The 17435-nt window shown below is 47.0% G+C and overlaps 1 protein-coding gene across 1 annotated transcript in view; it reads left to right on the top strand.

Moving 5' to 3' along the window:
- The first annotated feature begins 4852 nt into the window (after window positions 1-4852).
- The window catches only part of LOC310753827 (androgen receptor-like), a 409607-nt gene continuing 397024 nt past the window's right edge, over window positions 4853-17435 (top strand). Inside the window, exon 1 of the mRNA XM_083595177.1 lies at window positions 4853-6562. Coding sequence (XP_083451303.1) covers window positions 5385-6562 — 1178 coding nt within the window. The 5' untranslated portion in view covers window positions 4853-5384. The remainder of the gene's footprint in view (window positions 6563-17435) is intronic.

Here is a 17435-nt window from a genome sequence, read left to right as displayed (position 1 = left end):
AGCTCCGGGGATCTGATAACTTCATACCCTCCAACATTTATCCAATGAAAATAGGGACATCCTAAGGAAAAGCAGAACATTCCGGAATGAAATCAGAAACTGGGACATCTTCTCTAAATCACGGACGTCCCTGGAAAATAGGGACACTTGGAGGGGCTGCTGTACCAGCACTGCAGTGCTGGCTTTGGAGCCGATTCCCTGTAAGAGCTTGCAAGATCTCATCCAAATCTCATGAGATATTTTACTCTCCTTAACATCTTAATGAGATCTCGCAAGATCATGCAGGAAATCAGCACCTATACTGGCACCGTTTCTCTGGCAGAGATGGGGGCATGAAAGAAGGCACACCTGAGGGTGCTGCAAACTAAAAATGCTTTTGCAGTTCATCAGAACTATCTAGCAATATCAAGTTATAGGAAAACTGATCCTATTAACAGTAACTCTTCTAGTTGGTAAATTGATTTGGCAGCTTCCATGCACATGACGTGTGATGTTAATCTTTTTCAGAGAGTTAAGTGAAAATTCATCAGTTACAGTTATAGTTGCAAATGGTAACAACATATATGTGCAAGGAAAAGGAGCAGGTTTGCTCAAGTGTGTTGCAGGTAGAAAAAATGTTTGTAATGAAGTGAGTGGTGTAGTTTACTTGCTGGAATTAACAGACAGTTTGCTGAGTGTGCCAAGCCTGACCATGTATGGTTTTAATGTAAATTTTAATTGCAACAAATGTGCAGTTACCAAAAATGGAGTTTTGTATGCATAAGGTTTTGAAAACAATGGAGTCTTTGTGCTAGATACAGGTCAAGAGAGAGTGAATATGGTCAAGAAGAATTCAAGTGCAACCTGTGTTCATCTGTGGCAAAAAAGGCTTGGACATAGAGACTTCAGGATTATAGCAGACCTGTCAAATAAAGGTTTGGTGAGAGGAATGGAAATTGAACTTTGTAAAGTTGACCTGAATAGTGAAATATGTGAAAGTTGTTTGTTAGGGAAGGGAACAAGACCTTCTATCTCCAAGCAAAGCCAGAAAAGTTCAACAGATGCAGGCCTGGCCAGGACGCAGAGTCTCAGTTTCGCCGAAAACCTAATGTTGACCGATTCACTCTAAAGCGGTGCCAAACACTAAAAACAGCCCCCCTACAATGATTGGCAATGAAAACCCCACGTTTCACTGCACCCCACAAAATGTACCCTCTGAGGTCCTAACGCCTGTTTGCCACAGATTTCGCCAAAAACCTGACATCATCAGATTCATTCAGAAGCAGCGCCAAAGACTAGCAAAATGCCCCCTGTAACGCTTGGCGGTGAAAACCCCATGTTTCACTGTGTTCCATAAAGTGAGCCTTTGGCACCCTAACCCGCGGGGTCACAATTTTGCCGAAAAACCGATGTTGTCTGATTCACTCCAAAGTGGCACCAAACACCAGCAAAAGGCCCTTTGCAACGTTTGGTGGCAAAAACCGCCATGTTTCACACTGTCAAGGCGCTGGGCAGAGGAGAAGGAGTGGTGGAGACCGCCTCCTCATCCTGACCCTTCCAGGGAGGAGGAAGAGGAAAACAGTAAAGATTTGAAACAGTGGTTTGTGGGAGGTCACAGCTCAGAGGAAGATGAGGGGGAAAGTTGGGAAATAATGGGTGAGTAGGAGCAGGCAGAGCAGCTGGCTGACAAGTTGTCACTAGAAAGCATTCCAGACCCACCATCTCCTAGAATCCGGCGAGCCTTAAAAGTAGGAGAGCAAAGAGCTTGAAGACAGAGGGCACTTAGCAGCACCTGTACAGGAGGTGATGATGATGACGAATGAGGAAGTGGGAGTGACGGGGTGGAGATTCACTCAGGACAATGTCATTATCCAAGAGGCTAAGTTCTATAGTCTCTCTTTGTAAAGTTTGAAATAAAAAAGAACTGTAAGAAACTTTTCCTTCTCTTTATAATTTCCTGGGCAACCAACCAGTAGCCGCTGACATCCTGACAGATTGTCCCAAGTCCTTTTAAATTGCTGGTTAAGTCATAAATCATGACAGACGGTGCAGGAGCTGCCGGCGGGCAGCCTGCCAACACTGATAACTGAAAGGAGCCATTTCAATGGCTTTTACAACAAAATTTAATGCTGAGAGGACATGTAGAACATTTGATGAGTGCCGTTCAATCTCAAAATGCGGAAATGGTCAGAATGATGGCAGAAATGCAGAGACAGTCAGTAAGACCCACCCCCACCCCCAATTCCCCCATCAAAGTTCAGTGGACAGACCTCTGAGTTGCTTGGGTTTAAAGTGAAAGTAGAAATGTTTTTGAAGGTGAGGCAAGATGTCAGACAAAGAATGTGTGTTTATTGTAATTAATCTTCTGGAAGGAGCCGCCAGACACGGAGTGACTCCTTTACTAATTAATCAACACCCTTGTTTATTGAGATCAGACAGTTTTATGACTCATCTGGAGTCCATGTTCCAGGACCCACAGTGGAAACCTGCAAATACACAAAAGCTAATGAAGCTGAAGCAGGGGTCTAACTCAGTAATGGAGTACATTACAGAGTTCAGTTTGCTGTCGCAGGAGCTAGTGTGGTATCAGGAAGCCTTGATGGCTATTTACCATGCAGGGCTGAGTGAAACCCTGCTGAATGAGTTGGTAAGAATGGATTCTCCCCCCCCCCCCCCAGTTCCCTGGAGGCGTTGATGCCAGCAGCCTTGAGAATTGACCAGTGCTTGCAAGAGAGAAAGGAGCAGAGGAGCTGTTATCAGGCCGGCAGGTGAAGCTGTTTGGAATTCCACGCATTCCAGGGAGAAGGCCTGGGAGCAAAATGAGGAATGAACCTGCGAGGCTATGCAGATCGGAGTCATCGTGTGTCTCAAGAGGAGAAAAAGACAAAAAGAGGAGAGAGAGACTTTGCTTGTACTGTGGGAAGCCGAATCAGTTTGCCAGACATTGTCCAGCCAAGACACCCGTGAACTCTTTCTGGAGCCAGTGCTGAGAGAAGGGCAGGCCCAGCGAAGCAGCAGGTGGGAAACGCCCACCCCCAGTTCCTGTGAGGGCCCTAGGACTGGGAAAGGGGCAAGTTGCCACTGGCTATTCCTGGATTCACAGTGCTTGGGGTGCTACAGTTCCCAGATGGGCGCAAGATGCAGTTGTGAGCCCTCATTGATTCAGGTTCCTCAGCAGATTTTTGTGATGTAGAGAAGGCATGTTCAACCAAAAGTAGCCTGAGATCTACCATTCAATATCAAAAACTGGCAGTGATCTACCACACTCTCCCATTGTCATTCTTCAATTTAAACATGAGTTAAATCCATGAGTTGTTATCAAAGGCCTTCTCCGCCTCAATAAACATCAGAGCTGTTTGCTTGTCATTCCTGGCCTCCATATATTCTATTATGTCTATTATATTCCTTATGTTACTCTTATGTTACTCTGAAGTCTCTATCCTACAGTTTGAAAAGGCAGTGACCATCAATGGTATGGGCCGAAACCACCAGGCTGAGCAAGGGATTCGCCACTTTTGCTTGAAACACCTAGCAAGAGTGTGGACTCTCCTTCATTGGAGGGTTTTTTCATAAGAGGCTCTCAGCAAAGGCTTTTGAGCAAGAAATGGACATTTGTTATGTATGCTTTGGTCGACATCCTCTGCATTGCAGAGGCTTGGACTGGATGACCCTTAGGAGTCCCTTTTCCTGCTCTACAGTCCTGAGTTTATGATGCCAGACAGAAGAAAGCAAGCTATCTGTTTGATTAAAGAGCCAGTGGAAGACAGCTGTGTGAGATTTTGGAAATGGTTAGCTCTTTTTGTTGCCACATCTGGATTTTGACTATGGTACCCTTAGGTTTCTCTTCATGAGAAGCATCAAGGGGGGGATCATTTTGTGTAGGGCTCTGGAGCCACGGATTGTGTTTAGAAGGCTCATGAGGTGTACTCCCACTGAAGGCATCCCCTGAAGATGTTTGAACTGTAACTCTGTGTGTGTGTGTGTGTGTGTGTGTTTGTGTGTTTGTGCATGAAAAGGGAAAAGGGCAGACAACTGGAGTTCTGACCCAGAAACTGAAAAGGTTGGATCTGTGTAGCTGAAAGGATTGGCCACAAGGCTTGAGAGCAACAGTTAATGCTCTCCTTGTTAAAGACACTGCAAAGTTTATGCCAGGACAAAAAGAAATGGTTTGCGTTTTCATGCAGTTTTTGACTCCCTTGTATTCCAAGACCAAGTAATTTTGGGGGTTTACCAGTAAAAGCCTGATATTTGTTAAGTGGCAACTCAGAAGATTTTGTTAAGTGGAAAATCACAGGTGCAAGGTGAAAACAGAAGCCACATCTTCAAAATCTTGACTTCACTAATGAAAGTTTTCGTTTTGTTTTTGGAATAGCAAGCGCAAATTTAATGAACTGGACTCTGACACAAAAGTTGTGTCCACTTGACATGGACAAAGGGGAAAAGATAGATTTAATTCTTTTGAGATAATGTTTTAGAAATAAAGCCTGGTTTTACCTACTCTCGTTGCTCCTGACTCTATTCCTTGATAGGAAATTGGGCTCTGCCTATCCAGGGAACGAACAAAGGACACATTTTTGCAACAACCCAGGGCAAAAAAAAACCGGCTGGCTTCCGGCGCTTACCGGCGCCCGTAGCTACGGCTCTGCAGCGGAGCCGAGCGCGAGCGCGCGCGGTGTGGCCAGCCCAGCGAAGCCACTTCTCCTGTTCATATCCCACCAACCGCGACTTGTTGCCGATCTCTCCGCCCCGGATCCAGGGGATCTCCTCGGCCGCTGAGCCGATTGGGCGGCCAGTCTAGCCTCTCCTCCCCGGCCTTCTGACTCACAAGCCTCCCTCCGGTTCGCCAACGTCCGCCTCTGTCTCCGCCCTCCCTGCGCGCTCGAGTTCATTTTCTTCGGGTGGTTCGTCTGCCTTGCCTCCAAAGCGTCAGTCCGTCCGTTCTCTCTCTCTCCCGATTGTAACTTCAGCTCACCCCTGCAAGAGGCGTCAGTTTGCAACAGCAGCAGCAGCAGCAACTGCCAACGACTGCGTCTTTGCTCCGGCTGGGAAGGTTGAAAAAACAAAAAAGAACCCCCCACCCCCAGCGGAGTAGAGCCTTGACTTCTACTTTTCCAGAGGCAGGGGACGTCGGATCCGATAGGCCAGGGTCGACGGGCTCTTCTCTCGCACACCATTGACACTGCACCTGCTCCAACTTAGGAGCGCCTCGCGTGCGCCCCACGGCCCAAGGGTGGCCCTGCGGCTACTGGTCCCCGTCGGAAGCTAGTAGAAGAGCCTGGTTCTCTCAGCTGACACCCCGCCCAGTCGAGGAGTCTCCAGGACCTGCCCCGGGCCAAAGAGAAGTAGCACAGCAGGCTGACCCCCACCGCCCTGCCCTCCAGCGACATCAGCATCCAGGAGAAATCATGGACGTGCCCGTCAGTCTGGGCAGGGTCAATCCTCGGCCGCCAGCGAAGGCTTTTCGGAGCGCCTTCCAGAGCCTGTTTAAGAATGTCCGCGAAGTGTTTCAGAGCCCCGGATCCTTGCGAGAGGAGGCTGGCCCCAGCCACCAGGCGTCGGCGTCCGCGACGGAAGGGTCGTCTTCCTCGGGGTCCCGCTTGCAAGAGCCCAGCGCCTACCAGCAAGACTCGGGTTCGCCCTCTTACCTGCTGCTGGAAGAGCAGTCCCAGGTGAGCAAAACGCTGCAGTCCCCCGATGGGAGGAAGGCGTCCTTGTCCTCGCCCTCGTCGTCCGCTCCGTATTCTCTGGCCCTGCTGGGAGGCTTCTCTTTCCAGAGTCGTCCCGGGGACTTCAAAGACATTCCTGGCAACAGCAGTCTTCAGCAAAAAGCAGAAGGAGGCGAGCCTCGCGGAGTAGGTGAGGAAGCCCCTTCCGACAAAACTGACTACCTGGGCGTGAGTGCCAAGGAGCTGCGCAAAGCCGTCTCCACCTCCATGGGCTTGGCGGTGGAAGCGCTCGATGCGCCCGGCGTCGGCGAAATGGCGTCGACCCACGGCGACAGCATGTTCGCTGGCGCGCACCCTCGGCCCCTGACACTGGACGGCTGCAAGATCGTGGAAGCCAAGAAGGGAGGCGCTGGTGGTGGCGAGGGCGTGCTGGCCATGGACATGCCGGGCCACCCAAGCCTCTACAAGTGCTCTCTGGAGCTGGAGGAGCCGTTGGGGACCTTCCCGAACCGCGACTACTACAACTTTCAGCTGGCCCTAGCCTCCCATGGGGGGTGCATCAAGCTAGAGAGCCCCTTGGAGTACGCACCCGGCAGTGCTGCTTGGGAGCCGCAGTGCCGGCGTGCTGGAGACGTGCCTGCTGCCTTGGCGCCCCACTATGCTGGCCCTCCCGGCCAGAGACGGCACCACTTCTTCACCGAGGAAGCGCAACTCTATGAAGGTGGCCCCCCCGCCCATTTTGGCTATGCCAGGAGCCAGGGCCCATTGGAACAAGAGGGTGCCACGCTCCAGCCATCCAATGTCTTGTACCCCGGGGGCATGGTGGGCAGGATGCCCTTTGCCCCTGCCGCTGACTGCATCAAGACGGAGCTCCCTCCGTGGATGGAGAGCTACACAGGGGCCTACGGAGACATGAGGTAAAGGGCTAACATGCAAAGACCGTCCTCGCCAAAGGCTGGTAGGGTTTTGCAAAACTCTTGTAGGTGAGTTGGAGGGGAAAGATCCCAGGTTTTCAAAAAGAAGGGGGAGGCTTGCAACCAGTATTTTTTAGCCTGAGTTTTATTTTAGGTTGGTTGGGTGTGTGTGGATTGCATGAACTCTTGAGCACATCTCCTGCAATTTGCTTGGGTGTGAATTGGTGCAGGCCAGGGGTCCAAAGGAAGGCTTCAATCTAAGGGTAGCTGGTTCAAGGCCCACCCTGCTTTGGAGCTATTGACAGGTATAGACCACCAGGTTTGCAGCCTACCTGCTGAGCTTGTCAATCGGGTGTAGAAAAACCACATTTAAAAAAACCCACATCAGTTTTATTGGGGTAAATTGTCAGTTTGTTCAGTCCTGATGATGATGCATCTTTCGTTAGACTGACTCTGAACATCAGGATTTCGGGGGAATTTTTTGAAGTGTTGATTTCATTGGCTATAGTGACCTTTTGGATTCCTAATACAGTTGGATTCCTCTGCCTGAACGTAGCATTGTTTTGTTGTTTTGAGTGAGATTCTGGTAGAGTTCACTGCCGTTGCTTCTCTCATGACTCGTTTGGGAAGGTGCTTGTGCCAGAATTTCCATACTCTGAACCTACCTAGGACTTTGAAACGTTGGCACAGAGAGAACCCCTTTGTGTGTAGGCATGAATCTCATATTGGGCTGCTTTTGGTTTGAAGACTTCAGCTGCCCGCCATTTTGTCCTGCCTTCTAGAAATGCAGCTCAGTGATAAAAGCACAGCTGTCATGCTGCCCTGTGCTCTGGCCTGCAACTCCCTCTCCCTTGCCCCAGTCCTCATTTTCATGGAAGGGTCACTGTCCATAAGTAGCCTTAAACTATTGGTGAGTAATGCAAATGGTACCTGTGTGGTGCTTGCAAACATCTTAGGCGATGCATTGATGTTGACCCATAGAAACTTTAGAGTCAGGGGAAAAGGGGTTGGGTCTCCCGGATCAAAAGTTGATTCATGTGTGAATCCAACTGTATTATGCCTAAACCACCCTTCTATGTGGGCCATTTTGTACACACAGCAAGAATCGGTTCCGTCCAGGACAAAGTGGAAATAGGTCAGAATGGAAGATTTTGCATGCCTAATACCTGGAACTGTGACTGTAACATTTCAGTTGCTTCCCAAGAAATTGTTTTTGACTTGGGTTGGACTTTTAGGGAGCAAAGTATTTAAATTCCCATCGGAGTCTCATCCTTGAATTCAACGTATCAATTTTCCCCACACCCACACCCATGGGAAACATTTTGGGAGCTTCAGATATAGAAATTTCATAGATTGGGGATGAGAATTAAGCTAGGCTTCCCAAGTGTTTTTTATTTTTTATTTTAAATAATATACTTTCTAAGCACAGTAGTTGACTACCCTTTCCCTTCCTAATACTTTTTTGGGGCCATATCCAACCCTCTGTGGAATCTAATGGAAAGGCTTCCCATTGACGTCAACGGAGCTGGATTAGACCTTTACATTTGCAATTCGTGGCCCCGTTGCAATTTTAAAGCATTACAGTCTGAGCTGTTAAATAATATTTATTTCTCACATTATTGTTGGATGGTAAAACCCACTTGCCTCAAAACGGAACAGCTGAATCTTGCTTGTGCAGATGGCTGGCCTAATGGATTGCTTACGGGCAAGTATAGAAAAGCTTGTTTTCATTTTACGGGAAACTGGACTGCAGCTCCATTGGACAGATGGTGATGTCTCCTCTCCCTCTCCACCCCAGTCATAAGGCCTGCAGTCAGAACTTTGGTGGTGGTGAGTGACATAGATCTACCCAATAAAGCAAAATAACTAAATGCAACTACAATAAGAAGTTACTGTATTTTTAAAACAACATTAATGAGGTTTTTAAAAATTATGTGACAGCTGCTCAATAAGCTATTCATGATCCCTGTGTCTTTTCCTGTAATGCTGCAAATTGGGAACAGGTTTATTTTTTACTGAGCAATTTGATAGAAGACTGTCAGCTTGTCCCCTCCCTACTTATCATAAAAAACAGACTAGAGTCACCTTTCCACCATTTTTTAGTCCCATTCATTTCAATGGGTGAATCAAGAAAGTGCTGAAATTATTTCCCATTAAAACAAAATGTAATTTAAAAGTGTTTAATTGTAGTCTCTTAGCAGACCCTACAATTCCATGATGGGTCTATTATTTGTCAGCTATGATTCCTGCATTGCAGGGGATTGGACTAGATGACCCTTGGGTCCCTTCCAGCTCAATAATGCTATGCTATGAGACCCTGGGGCTATTTAGCTTGGTTGCAAATCTCTTTGATTGTGGTGTGTTTGAGAGCTCTCCAACCTCACTTTATTTCCAGGGCCAGGAAGGTTTGGGTGTGTGTGGCCCAACTAAACTATATATTTAAAGTGTCATCATGCCATTGTAACCAGCCATGGCTTACTCCAAAACATCCAGGGGATTGTAGTTTGTTAAGGGTCCTGAGAGGTGTTAGGAAACACACACCCCCATTCCTCTCCCGGGGCCGCAATTCCAAAAGTGATTTAACACTTAACATATTTGACTGGTTGGCCAGTTCCTGAGCAGGGACAGCCTGGCCACTGTAGTCCATGTGTTGGTAACATTAAAGCTGGATTACTGCAATGAGCTCTATGTGGGGCTGCCCTTGGGCCTGGTTTGGAAGTTCCAGCTGGGGTAAGAATGCTGTGGCCAGATTGCTGATGGGAACTTCTGGCTGGGGATGCCATTTTTAGAACAGCTGCACTGGCTTCCCGTCTCCTACCGATACAGGCTCAAGGTCCTTGTATTAAGTTACAAAGACCTGAGCATCTTAGGTCCAGGGTACTTCAGGGTTCAACTGAACCCTCACACCCCAGCTTGAGATCATTTGCAGGAGCATTGCAGGTCATTCTGTGAGTTGATGAGGCTCATTTGACAGGTACCTAGTACCAACCGATCAGCTTGACATCTAGAACAGATCATTAAACAGTTTGTCTGTGAGTGCTTAGAAAAGGATGCTGTGATTACTAAGGTCCTCCATGGGAGTCTCAAAAACAAGTCATGCCAGACAAATCACATTTCTTTTTTTGGTAGAGTTACAGGCTTGGTGTATCGGGAAAGCTGTGGACATAGTGTAGCTTGTCCTCCATGACATTCTTGCAGAGAAATTGTTAAAATTGTTAACAAAATGTGGGCTAGACGAAGTAACTGTTAGGTGGATTTGTAGCTGGCTGACTGACCGAACCGAGAGAGTGCTCATTAATGGTTCCTTGTTATCCTGGGGGGAAAGTGACAAGTGGGGTGCTGGACCTCCCTCTGCAAGTCTCATCCTCCTGCATCTTTAAACACAGCAGCTGAAACATGGATATCAGAAGGAACTTGTAACGAGCCTCAAAGCACAGCCTTGAACAGTTGCTTAGCAACAATAATTCTCCCCAGCAACAGGTGTCCTTATCAGGGCATGCAGTGTGGTGAGGCCGTCAGTGTCTGTGTGAGTCAGTGTGGCTGCCTGAGGAACTCTGCTGAGACAAAGAAAAGGAACCCCAAGAGTTGGCGCTCACATACTAACTGATATATTTGTTGGGATACTGCCAGGGAGATAAAGTCCATCTGAGGCCCCAAGCTCAGTGCCGGACGATCCATCGACCTCCCGTAGTCACGCAGTACCAGCAATTTAGCGACACTAAGCCTCAGGCCTTAGTGCACACTCTAACAGCAGAATTCACACAGCAAAAGTTGCACAAGCATGAGAGCATATTTACAGTTTATTTGGCGTTGGTCAGAACAAAGAAAACATGACCGTCTGCTCCGACTGCTCAGGCAAAACAGCAGAAAACGAAAGCAACAGAAGACATAAACATCCTGTGAACAGGAAATACGCAGGCTGTGACACAAACATCCTGCTCCCTTTTAAGGTGGAACGGAAATATCCTAACAATATTGTCCAAAGAACTGGTCTCATATATGATCTTGGCAGCACAAGTAGTAATTGCAAGTCAGTGGAAACATAGGGGTACCTAGACTCCCTTGTGCCCTTGGCAAGGAGCTGTATTGGCACATACACCCCCTCCAATCCCTTGAGTCTTTGTAAGGAGCTGCATTGGCGCTTCTGAAGGCCAGAGAGACCATGGGCCAGAAACTCAAAAGGTTTGCTTTTCACTGCCTTTTGTGCTCCCCTAGTGACTTCCTCCATGGCCATTGGGTTGGGTCTGCTCTCCTCCATCTCCATCCCTCTTCCTCCGTTGGTCCATTTGTCTCCCTCCCTCCCTCTGCTTGCTTGCTGCTTTCCCTTTTGCCTCCTTGCTCCCCTTTCCCCCCTCCTGTAACTCTAATCTGCTCTCTTCATCTTTCATCCATTTTTTCCTGAGACAGATGAATCCCAAACAGAACTGCGAAGTGTGCAGAAGATGACAACCAAAACCACCCAAGCATTTGAAGAAGCTCCTATGGGAGGAAAAGCAAAAGTGTTTGGGGCTTTATAGTTTAGGGAGAAGCACAAGAGCCTGACTGCTGGATCAGGCCAATGGCCTATCTAGTAGGGTGGTTCATTAAAAAAAATGCCTGCTCCAAAGGTCTTATCTTACTACACTAGGGATTATATAGCTATATCTGAAATTTCATGCATACCAGTTAATATATTGACCCTGCTCCACTGAATTGAAATTTCATCCTTCACGACATAGGAAAACGACCAAGTAAACAGCTATTTTCATGGAGGAGGGTCAATCAGAAGGTTGGTGGTTTGAATCCCTGTGATGGAGTGAGCTCCCGTTGCTCTGTCCCAGCTCCTGCCCTAGCAGTTCAAAAGCACTCCAGTTCAAGTAGATAAATAGGTACCGCTTGGGCCGGAAGATAAACGGCGTTTCCATGCGCTCTGGTTTCTGTTACAGTGGTACCTCGGGTTAAGTACTTAATTCGTTCCGGAGGTCCGTACTTAACCTGAAACTGTTCTTAACCTGAAGCACCACTTTAGCTAATGGAGCCTCTTGCTGCTGCCGCGCTGCCGGAGCATGATTTCTGTTCTCATCCTGAAGCAAAGTTCTTAACCTGAAGACTATTTCTGGGTTAGCGGAGTCTGTAACCTGAAGAATAGGTAACCCGAGGTACCACTGTACAGTGTTCCGTTGCGCCAGAAGTGGTTTAGTCCTGCTGGCCACATGACCCGGAAAGCTGTCTGTGGACAAGCGCCGTTTCCCTCGGCCTGAAAGCGAGATGAGGGCTGCAACCCCATAGTCACCTTTGACTGGACTTAACCGTCCAGGGGTCCTTTACCTTAGTCCTTAGTTATTTGTGTGTCTCCCCCCACCCCCTTCTCCAGCCTCAAGGGCTTTTATCTTGTTTATCAGCTGATTTTGTATTTTAGAGGGAGGTGGTCTTCAGACTAAGCAGAAAAGCTTTCTAAGTCCATCTTTTCCAGGCAGGACATAATTACCGTAGCTCACAGTATCCTTAGTCACAATATATTAATTACATGAATACATTTGTGACTCATTTCCTCTGAAACATCTCAGAGAAATTTAACAGCAAAAAAATCTAAAAAACACTTCAATATATGTATGAAAACGATTTCGAATCCGAAACAGACACAGACTGGATTTTTAAAAAATCCACTTTAAGAGCCTGTTGAATACAAGGATTCAGCAGGCAACAACTGGATAATGAACATGACACAGGCCTGATATGTAACAGGAGGGAGCAATGCCATAATGTGGGTTGCCGGTGCTCAGGGTGGGGCAAATGTTGCGCCCCCTTGGTGGATTGGGCAACTGGGGTGGGGGCATGTGCAGAGCCCACGAGGCACATGGCTGCCGGCACTGCTGCTAGTGGTGGTGGCAGCTGCATGCCTTTTTGGCTTGGTGGTTTTGCCACCTCCCAGCTCAGCCAGCCCAGGGGCATGGCATGGTCAGACATCCCTTTGCTGGCCACAAGGAGAAGGAGACACCACTCCTGTCCCGAAGGCCCCTGCCCAGGTGCAGCTTGCCTCCCTGTGGTTCCGGAAGGCAGCAGGAGCTCAGCCACACAAGGGAGCCTGTTGTGGGGTACAGCCTCTCAGAATTTTGTGCCCAGGGCCACCGCCTCTCTGCCCCCCCCCCCCGCTATGCCACTGGAAGGGAGATCCAAAGGTATGTGCCTTCACATTCAAGCCCTGATTCCTACAACATATGAAATGGATTTCCTGATATAGTGGCATCTGCAGGAGACCCTTGTAGAAACAATTGATTACCTCACCCCCAAAATGATATTGTGGAGCTGGAAAAGGTTCAGAAAAGGGCAACCAAAATTATCAAGGGGATGGAGCAATTCCCCTATGAAGAAAGGCTGCAGCATTTGGGACTTTTTAGTTTAGAGGAAAGATGAATAAGACACAGTATGATAGACGTTTATGAAATTATCCATGGCCTGGAGAAGGTGGATGGAGAAGAGCTTTTGTGCTCAAATCCTGCTTGCTGGTTCCCTTTGGATCATCTGGTTGGCCACTGTAAACACAGGATGCTGAACTGGATGGGCCATTGGCCTGATCCAGCAGGGCTTTTCTTAGGTTCACATGTTCTCTTTCTCTCTCTCACACACACACACGGAATGCATGAAGCAGGATTGTGGTACATAGTGCCAGTATACCAGGTTGCCACACTCCGTGAGGCAGGTGCACACTTTCAGCTGAACCCATGAACATTCAAACCATGGGTGGGATCACAGCAGCGACATCCCCACCTGCATCAGCTCCAACAGCTTAGTTCTTGACCTTCTTGCATTGAGCAAGGCTGCACTGCAAGGTTTCCTGCTCAAATTTGCTTGAACCCTAGTCGGATCCGCTGTGCAATCAGGGCTCCCACTTACGTTTCAGCAAACACAAGTGAAAGACCCTTGCAGACCTTTCCCTCACCCCCATTAACATAATAATAATAATAATAATAATAATAATAATAATAATAATAATACAGTGGCACCTGCGCTCACGTTACCCTTGGGTAACGTAAATTTCGGGTTGTGAAAGCGGCAAACCCAGAAGTGTTTTGCTGCGTGCGCATGCACAGAAGTGGTCCCTCCGGTTGCGGAGACATCGGGATCCGACCAGAGCTCTGGAACAGATCCTGCCCGCAACCGGAGGTTACCTTCATTGAGGTAAAAAACTCAATCTGGGAGGACAGTTATTTATGCTTCTTGAAACACTTGCTGAGTTTTGAACTTCCCTGTTCCACTTCTAGGATCAAGTAACCATGTTCAGTAACACTGGGAACCCAATAAATAATTTGGATTTATTATCACATTAGTTTAAATGGGAAGATGTGGGAAACCCAGGACGACATCTTGGATCAACCTTGAAACTCAGAGTAGAACTAAATGTCACTGAAATGTCTTATTCGTCCTGTTTTTCCCCCTCTAGATTTTATTGCTGAGCTGTTTCATAACCGTTTTCTATTTTCATGTTAGCTGCCGTGGTAGGGTTAAAAAGTATTTTAACTAACTAGGGATGTGTGGGGAAGCTGTGGGTGTGAGAACAATTTGTCTACTTATTAAGACCTTAAGATGTATTGTTATTAATTTGCATTTATAGCCCACATTTTTGCTCCAGGAAGGTCACAGTTTCATACATGGTTCTTCCCCTCTTCATTTAATCCCCACAAAAACCCTGTGGGCAGCCCCACCATAGGTGGAGAAAGGTGCCTCTTTTCCCAACAGTTCTGAGAAGATTGTGATTGTCGGAATATTCTAGAAGAAACTTGTAAATGGCCTTGAACAAGTTGCTAGGCAATGAAAAATTTTCCCATCAATAGGTGTCCTTATCAGGGCTTATGTCAGGCTGCGAGGCAAGGCTTATCCCGCCCCCATCTCTGTAGATAACAGCACAAAGCAAAAGCAGTCTTTTACAGCAACAGAAAGGTTTATTAAACACAGCACAAAATCCAGCGTCCATTCTCACCATGCAGGTGCTTCCAATTTAGTTCCTCCCACTTCCCTCTAGCTATTTCTGTCCTCCTAACCACATGATCCCTCCACCATTGTGTTAGTTTCTGTTTGCCACTGAGCAGCTGCATAGAGTCACAGGACTCTGTTTACATTCCAGAGACATTCCAGGCTGTTGGAAGTCTCATGGGAGAGGAGACGGGATGTGACGTTAGTGGTTTCCTGTTCCTTTGTTTCAGTTGCTCTCTGCTTTTCATAGAGAAGAGGATGTATATTTCTTTGCTGTCTGCGTAGTAAGAAATAAAGCATAGCGATGTAGCCATAAATCTCATCAGTTCCGTGTGCTATTTTGGATTCTCTGCTGAATGGAATGTGCCTGAGGCCTTATCAGAGGCTCAGGTCGTTAATTATTCGTTGGGAGGGCGATTCCAAAGGCTCGACCGGAAAATGAGTTTTATCAGCTTGGCCGAGCGGAGATCCCGACACATTGAGCCTTCTGAGAGGCTACCCTATCCAATTGTCTAGCTCTAGGACTGATAGGCTGCATGCTTTCTAGTGCATAGCTGTCAACTTTTCCCTTTTCTTGCGAGGAATCCTATTCAGAATAAGGGAATTTCCCTTTAAAAAAGGGAAACGTTGACAGCTATGTTCCAGTGAGGGGGAGTCAACCAGCTCTCTCTCCTCCTGTTCCTCTTCCCCTTGTTGTTCTCCCAGTTCGGCCCAACTATCAGTCTCTGAACTGTGTCCCTCTCCAAACCATTGCTCTAGGTTGATACTATCCTCCTGCTCCTGTGGAGTTTCAGGATCCTGGCCTTGAGCAGAGGGAGGGGGGGCTCCCACCATTCCAATGAAGTAGTCAATTAAAAGGCATTTATTTTAATCACCAATTTAGAGAGGAAACAATCAAGTATTTGGTTGCAAAGGCCCAAAATGCAAAGCAAAGAGAGCCTGTTTCAAAGGCCCAAAATGCAAAGCAAAGAAAACCTGTTTCTCTGCTGCTAGCCGAGTTCACTCAGAGGTAAACTTGACCTCCAAACTGATAGCCAGGTTACCTTGGGAACACATGTGAGAGAAGCATGTAAGAGAATCTCGCCTGCAAATGTAGTAGGGAAGTGAGAAGAGGTAAGAACCCAGGACCTGTCAAAGCTCCACTAATTAAGAAGATTTCTTAGGCTTGAAGACGAAAACAGCCTTTTAAAGTAAGTGACTGACCAGCTGAGTTTCTCCCAAGCACATTAGGAAATAAAATAAAATAAAGTATATTCATTGCTCAGAATCATTTGGATTAAATAAAAACCTAGCAAGTTTAATAGAAAGAAGTTTGTTTAGAGAAATGAGAAAGGCAGCTTAAAAATACCAACACTAAAAGTGCTTGCATGTAAAAGGCGTTCTCTCTGCTGAACACCAGTTCAAATGACTAGCAAGTTCTCTTTGAAGTCCCAGTTAAGGACAAGACAGCTCATTAGTGCTATGAAACGAATTCCAGATGCTCCTCTTAAGCTGAAGTGTGTAAAGAACGACATCACCACAGATGAAAAGCCTGTAATTTTAAAGGTGCTTTATGAATACAAACAGCGCGAGCTGGAGAATGATTTTAAAAGGACAATTAAAATCATTTAAAAGACTTGTCTGGGGACCTCAAAAGGCACCTGAAAAGGTGGAGAGCCTGTCTAATAGAAGACTGCTGTAATAGGGAATTCTAATTTCTTGCCATATCCAATCCCTCATGCTGTGCACATAGGAATACAAAAAGCACATTCAAGGTCGCAGTGAACAGACTAGTAAGATAAGAACTGGACAGTTACCGGCTAGAGCATGCTAATGAGGGTGGATCAAAGCAAATACCGCAGAGCAGCAGAGAAAGTTTATAAGTTGTAAGATTGCTCTGAAAACATATATCAAAGGCAAATAGGGAAATCACAAATGAGAATAATAGGAGGCAGGTTAGAAGCTGACAGTTCCTCACATACATAAACAACTTAATTTTTTTTTGGGGGGGGGGATTTCTGCCCCAATAATCCCTAACAGAAACGCTTCAGGATTTTTTTATATTAAATGGTGTTTTAAATATACAGTGATACCTCGGGTTAAGTACTTAATTCGTTCCAGAGGTCCGTTCTTAACCTGAAACTGTTCTTAACCTGAAGCACCACTTTAGCTAATGGGGCCTCCTGCTGCCGCCGCGCTGCCGGAGCACAATTTCTGCTCTCATCCTGAAGCAAAGTTCTTAACCCAAGGTACTATTTCTGGGTTAGCGGAGTCTGTAACCTGAAGCGTATGTAACCTGAAGCGTATGTAACCCAAGGTACCACTGTACACTTAAATGCACGGTGCCTTGGAATGTGACGCCCATGTAATATAATATAATAATAATAATAATAATTTATTATTTATACCCCGCCCATCTGGCTGAGTTTCCCCAGCCACTCTGGGCGGCTCCCAATTGAGTGTTAACAACAATACAGCATTAAATATTCAAAACTTCCCTAAACAGGGCTGCCTTCAGATGTCTTTTAAAGATAGGATAGCTGCTTATTTCCTTCACATCTGAAGGGAGGGTATTCCACAGGGTGGACACCACTACCGAGAAGGCCCTCTGTCTGGTTCCCTGTAACCTCACTTCTCGCAATGAGGGAACCGCCAGAAGGCCCTCGGCACTGTGTCCGGGCTGAATGATGGGGGTGGAGATGCTCCTTCAGCGTAAATTGGGAGTTGCCTGTGTTTATATGTGCAGGTCTTTCTCCCATGCGAATCCATCTTTGAGGGGGTGTGGGACCTCTGTGCTCTGCGTTTCAGAGCTGAGGAACCTAGTTGTGTTGCTGTGCCTTTACACATATGGCAAGTGTGCAGCTGTGCATAAAATGCTAAAAACTCCCCCTTTCGTGTAAAGCCCTAAGAGTACCTCCTCCTCCACCTTTCAGGCAAAGAGGTGGCA

Source organism: Podarcis filfolensis, assembly GCF_964270895.1.
Source record: "Podarcis filfolensis genome assembly, chromosome: W".
NCBI classification, from domain to species: Eukaryota; Metazoa; Chordata; class Lepidosauria; order Squamata; family Lacertidae; genus Podarcis; species Podarcis filfolensis.
Note: the sequence above shows the minus strand (reverse complement) of the source record. Positions and strands in the feature narration are given on the sequence as shown.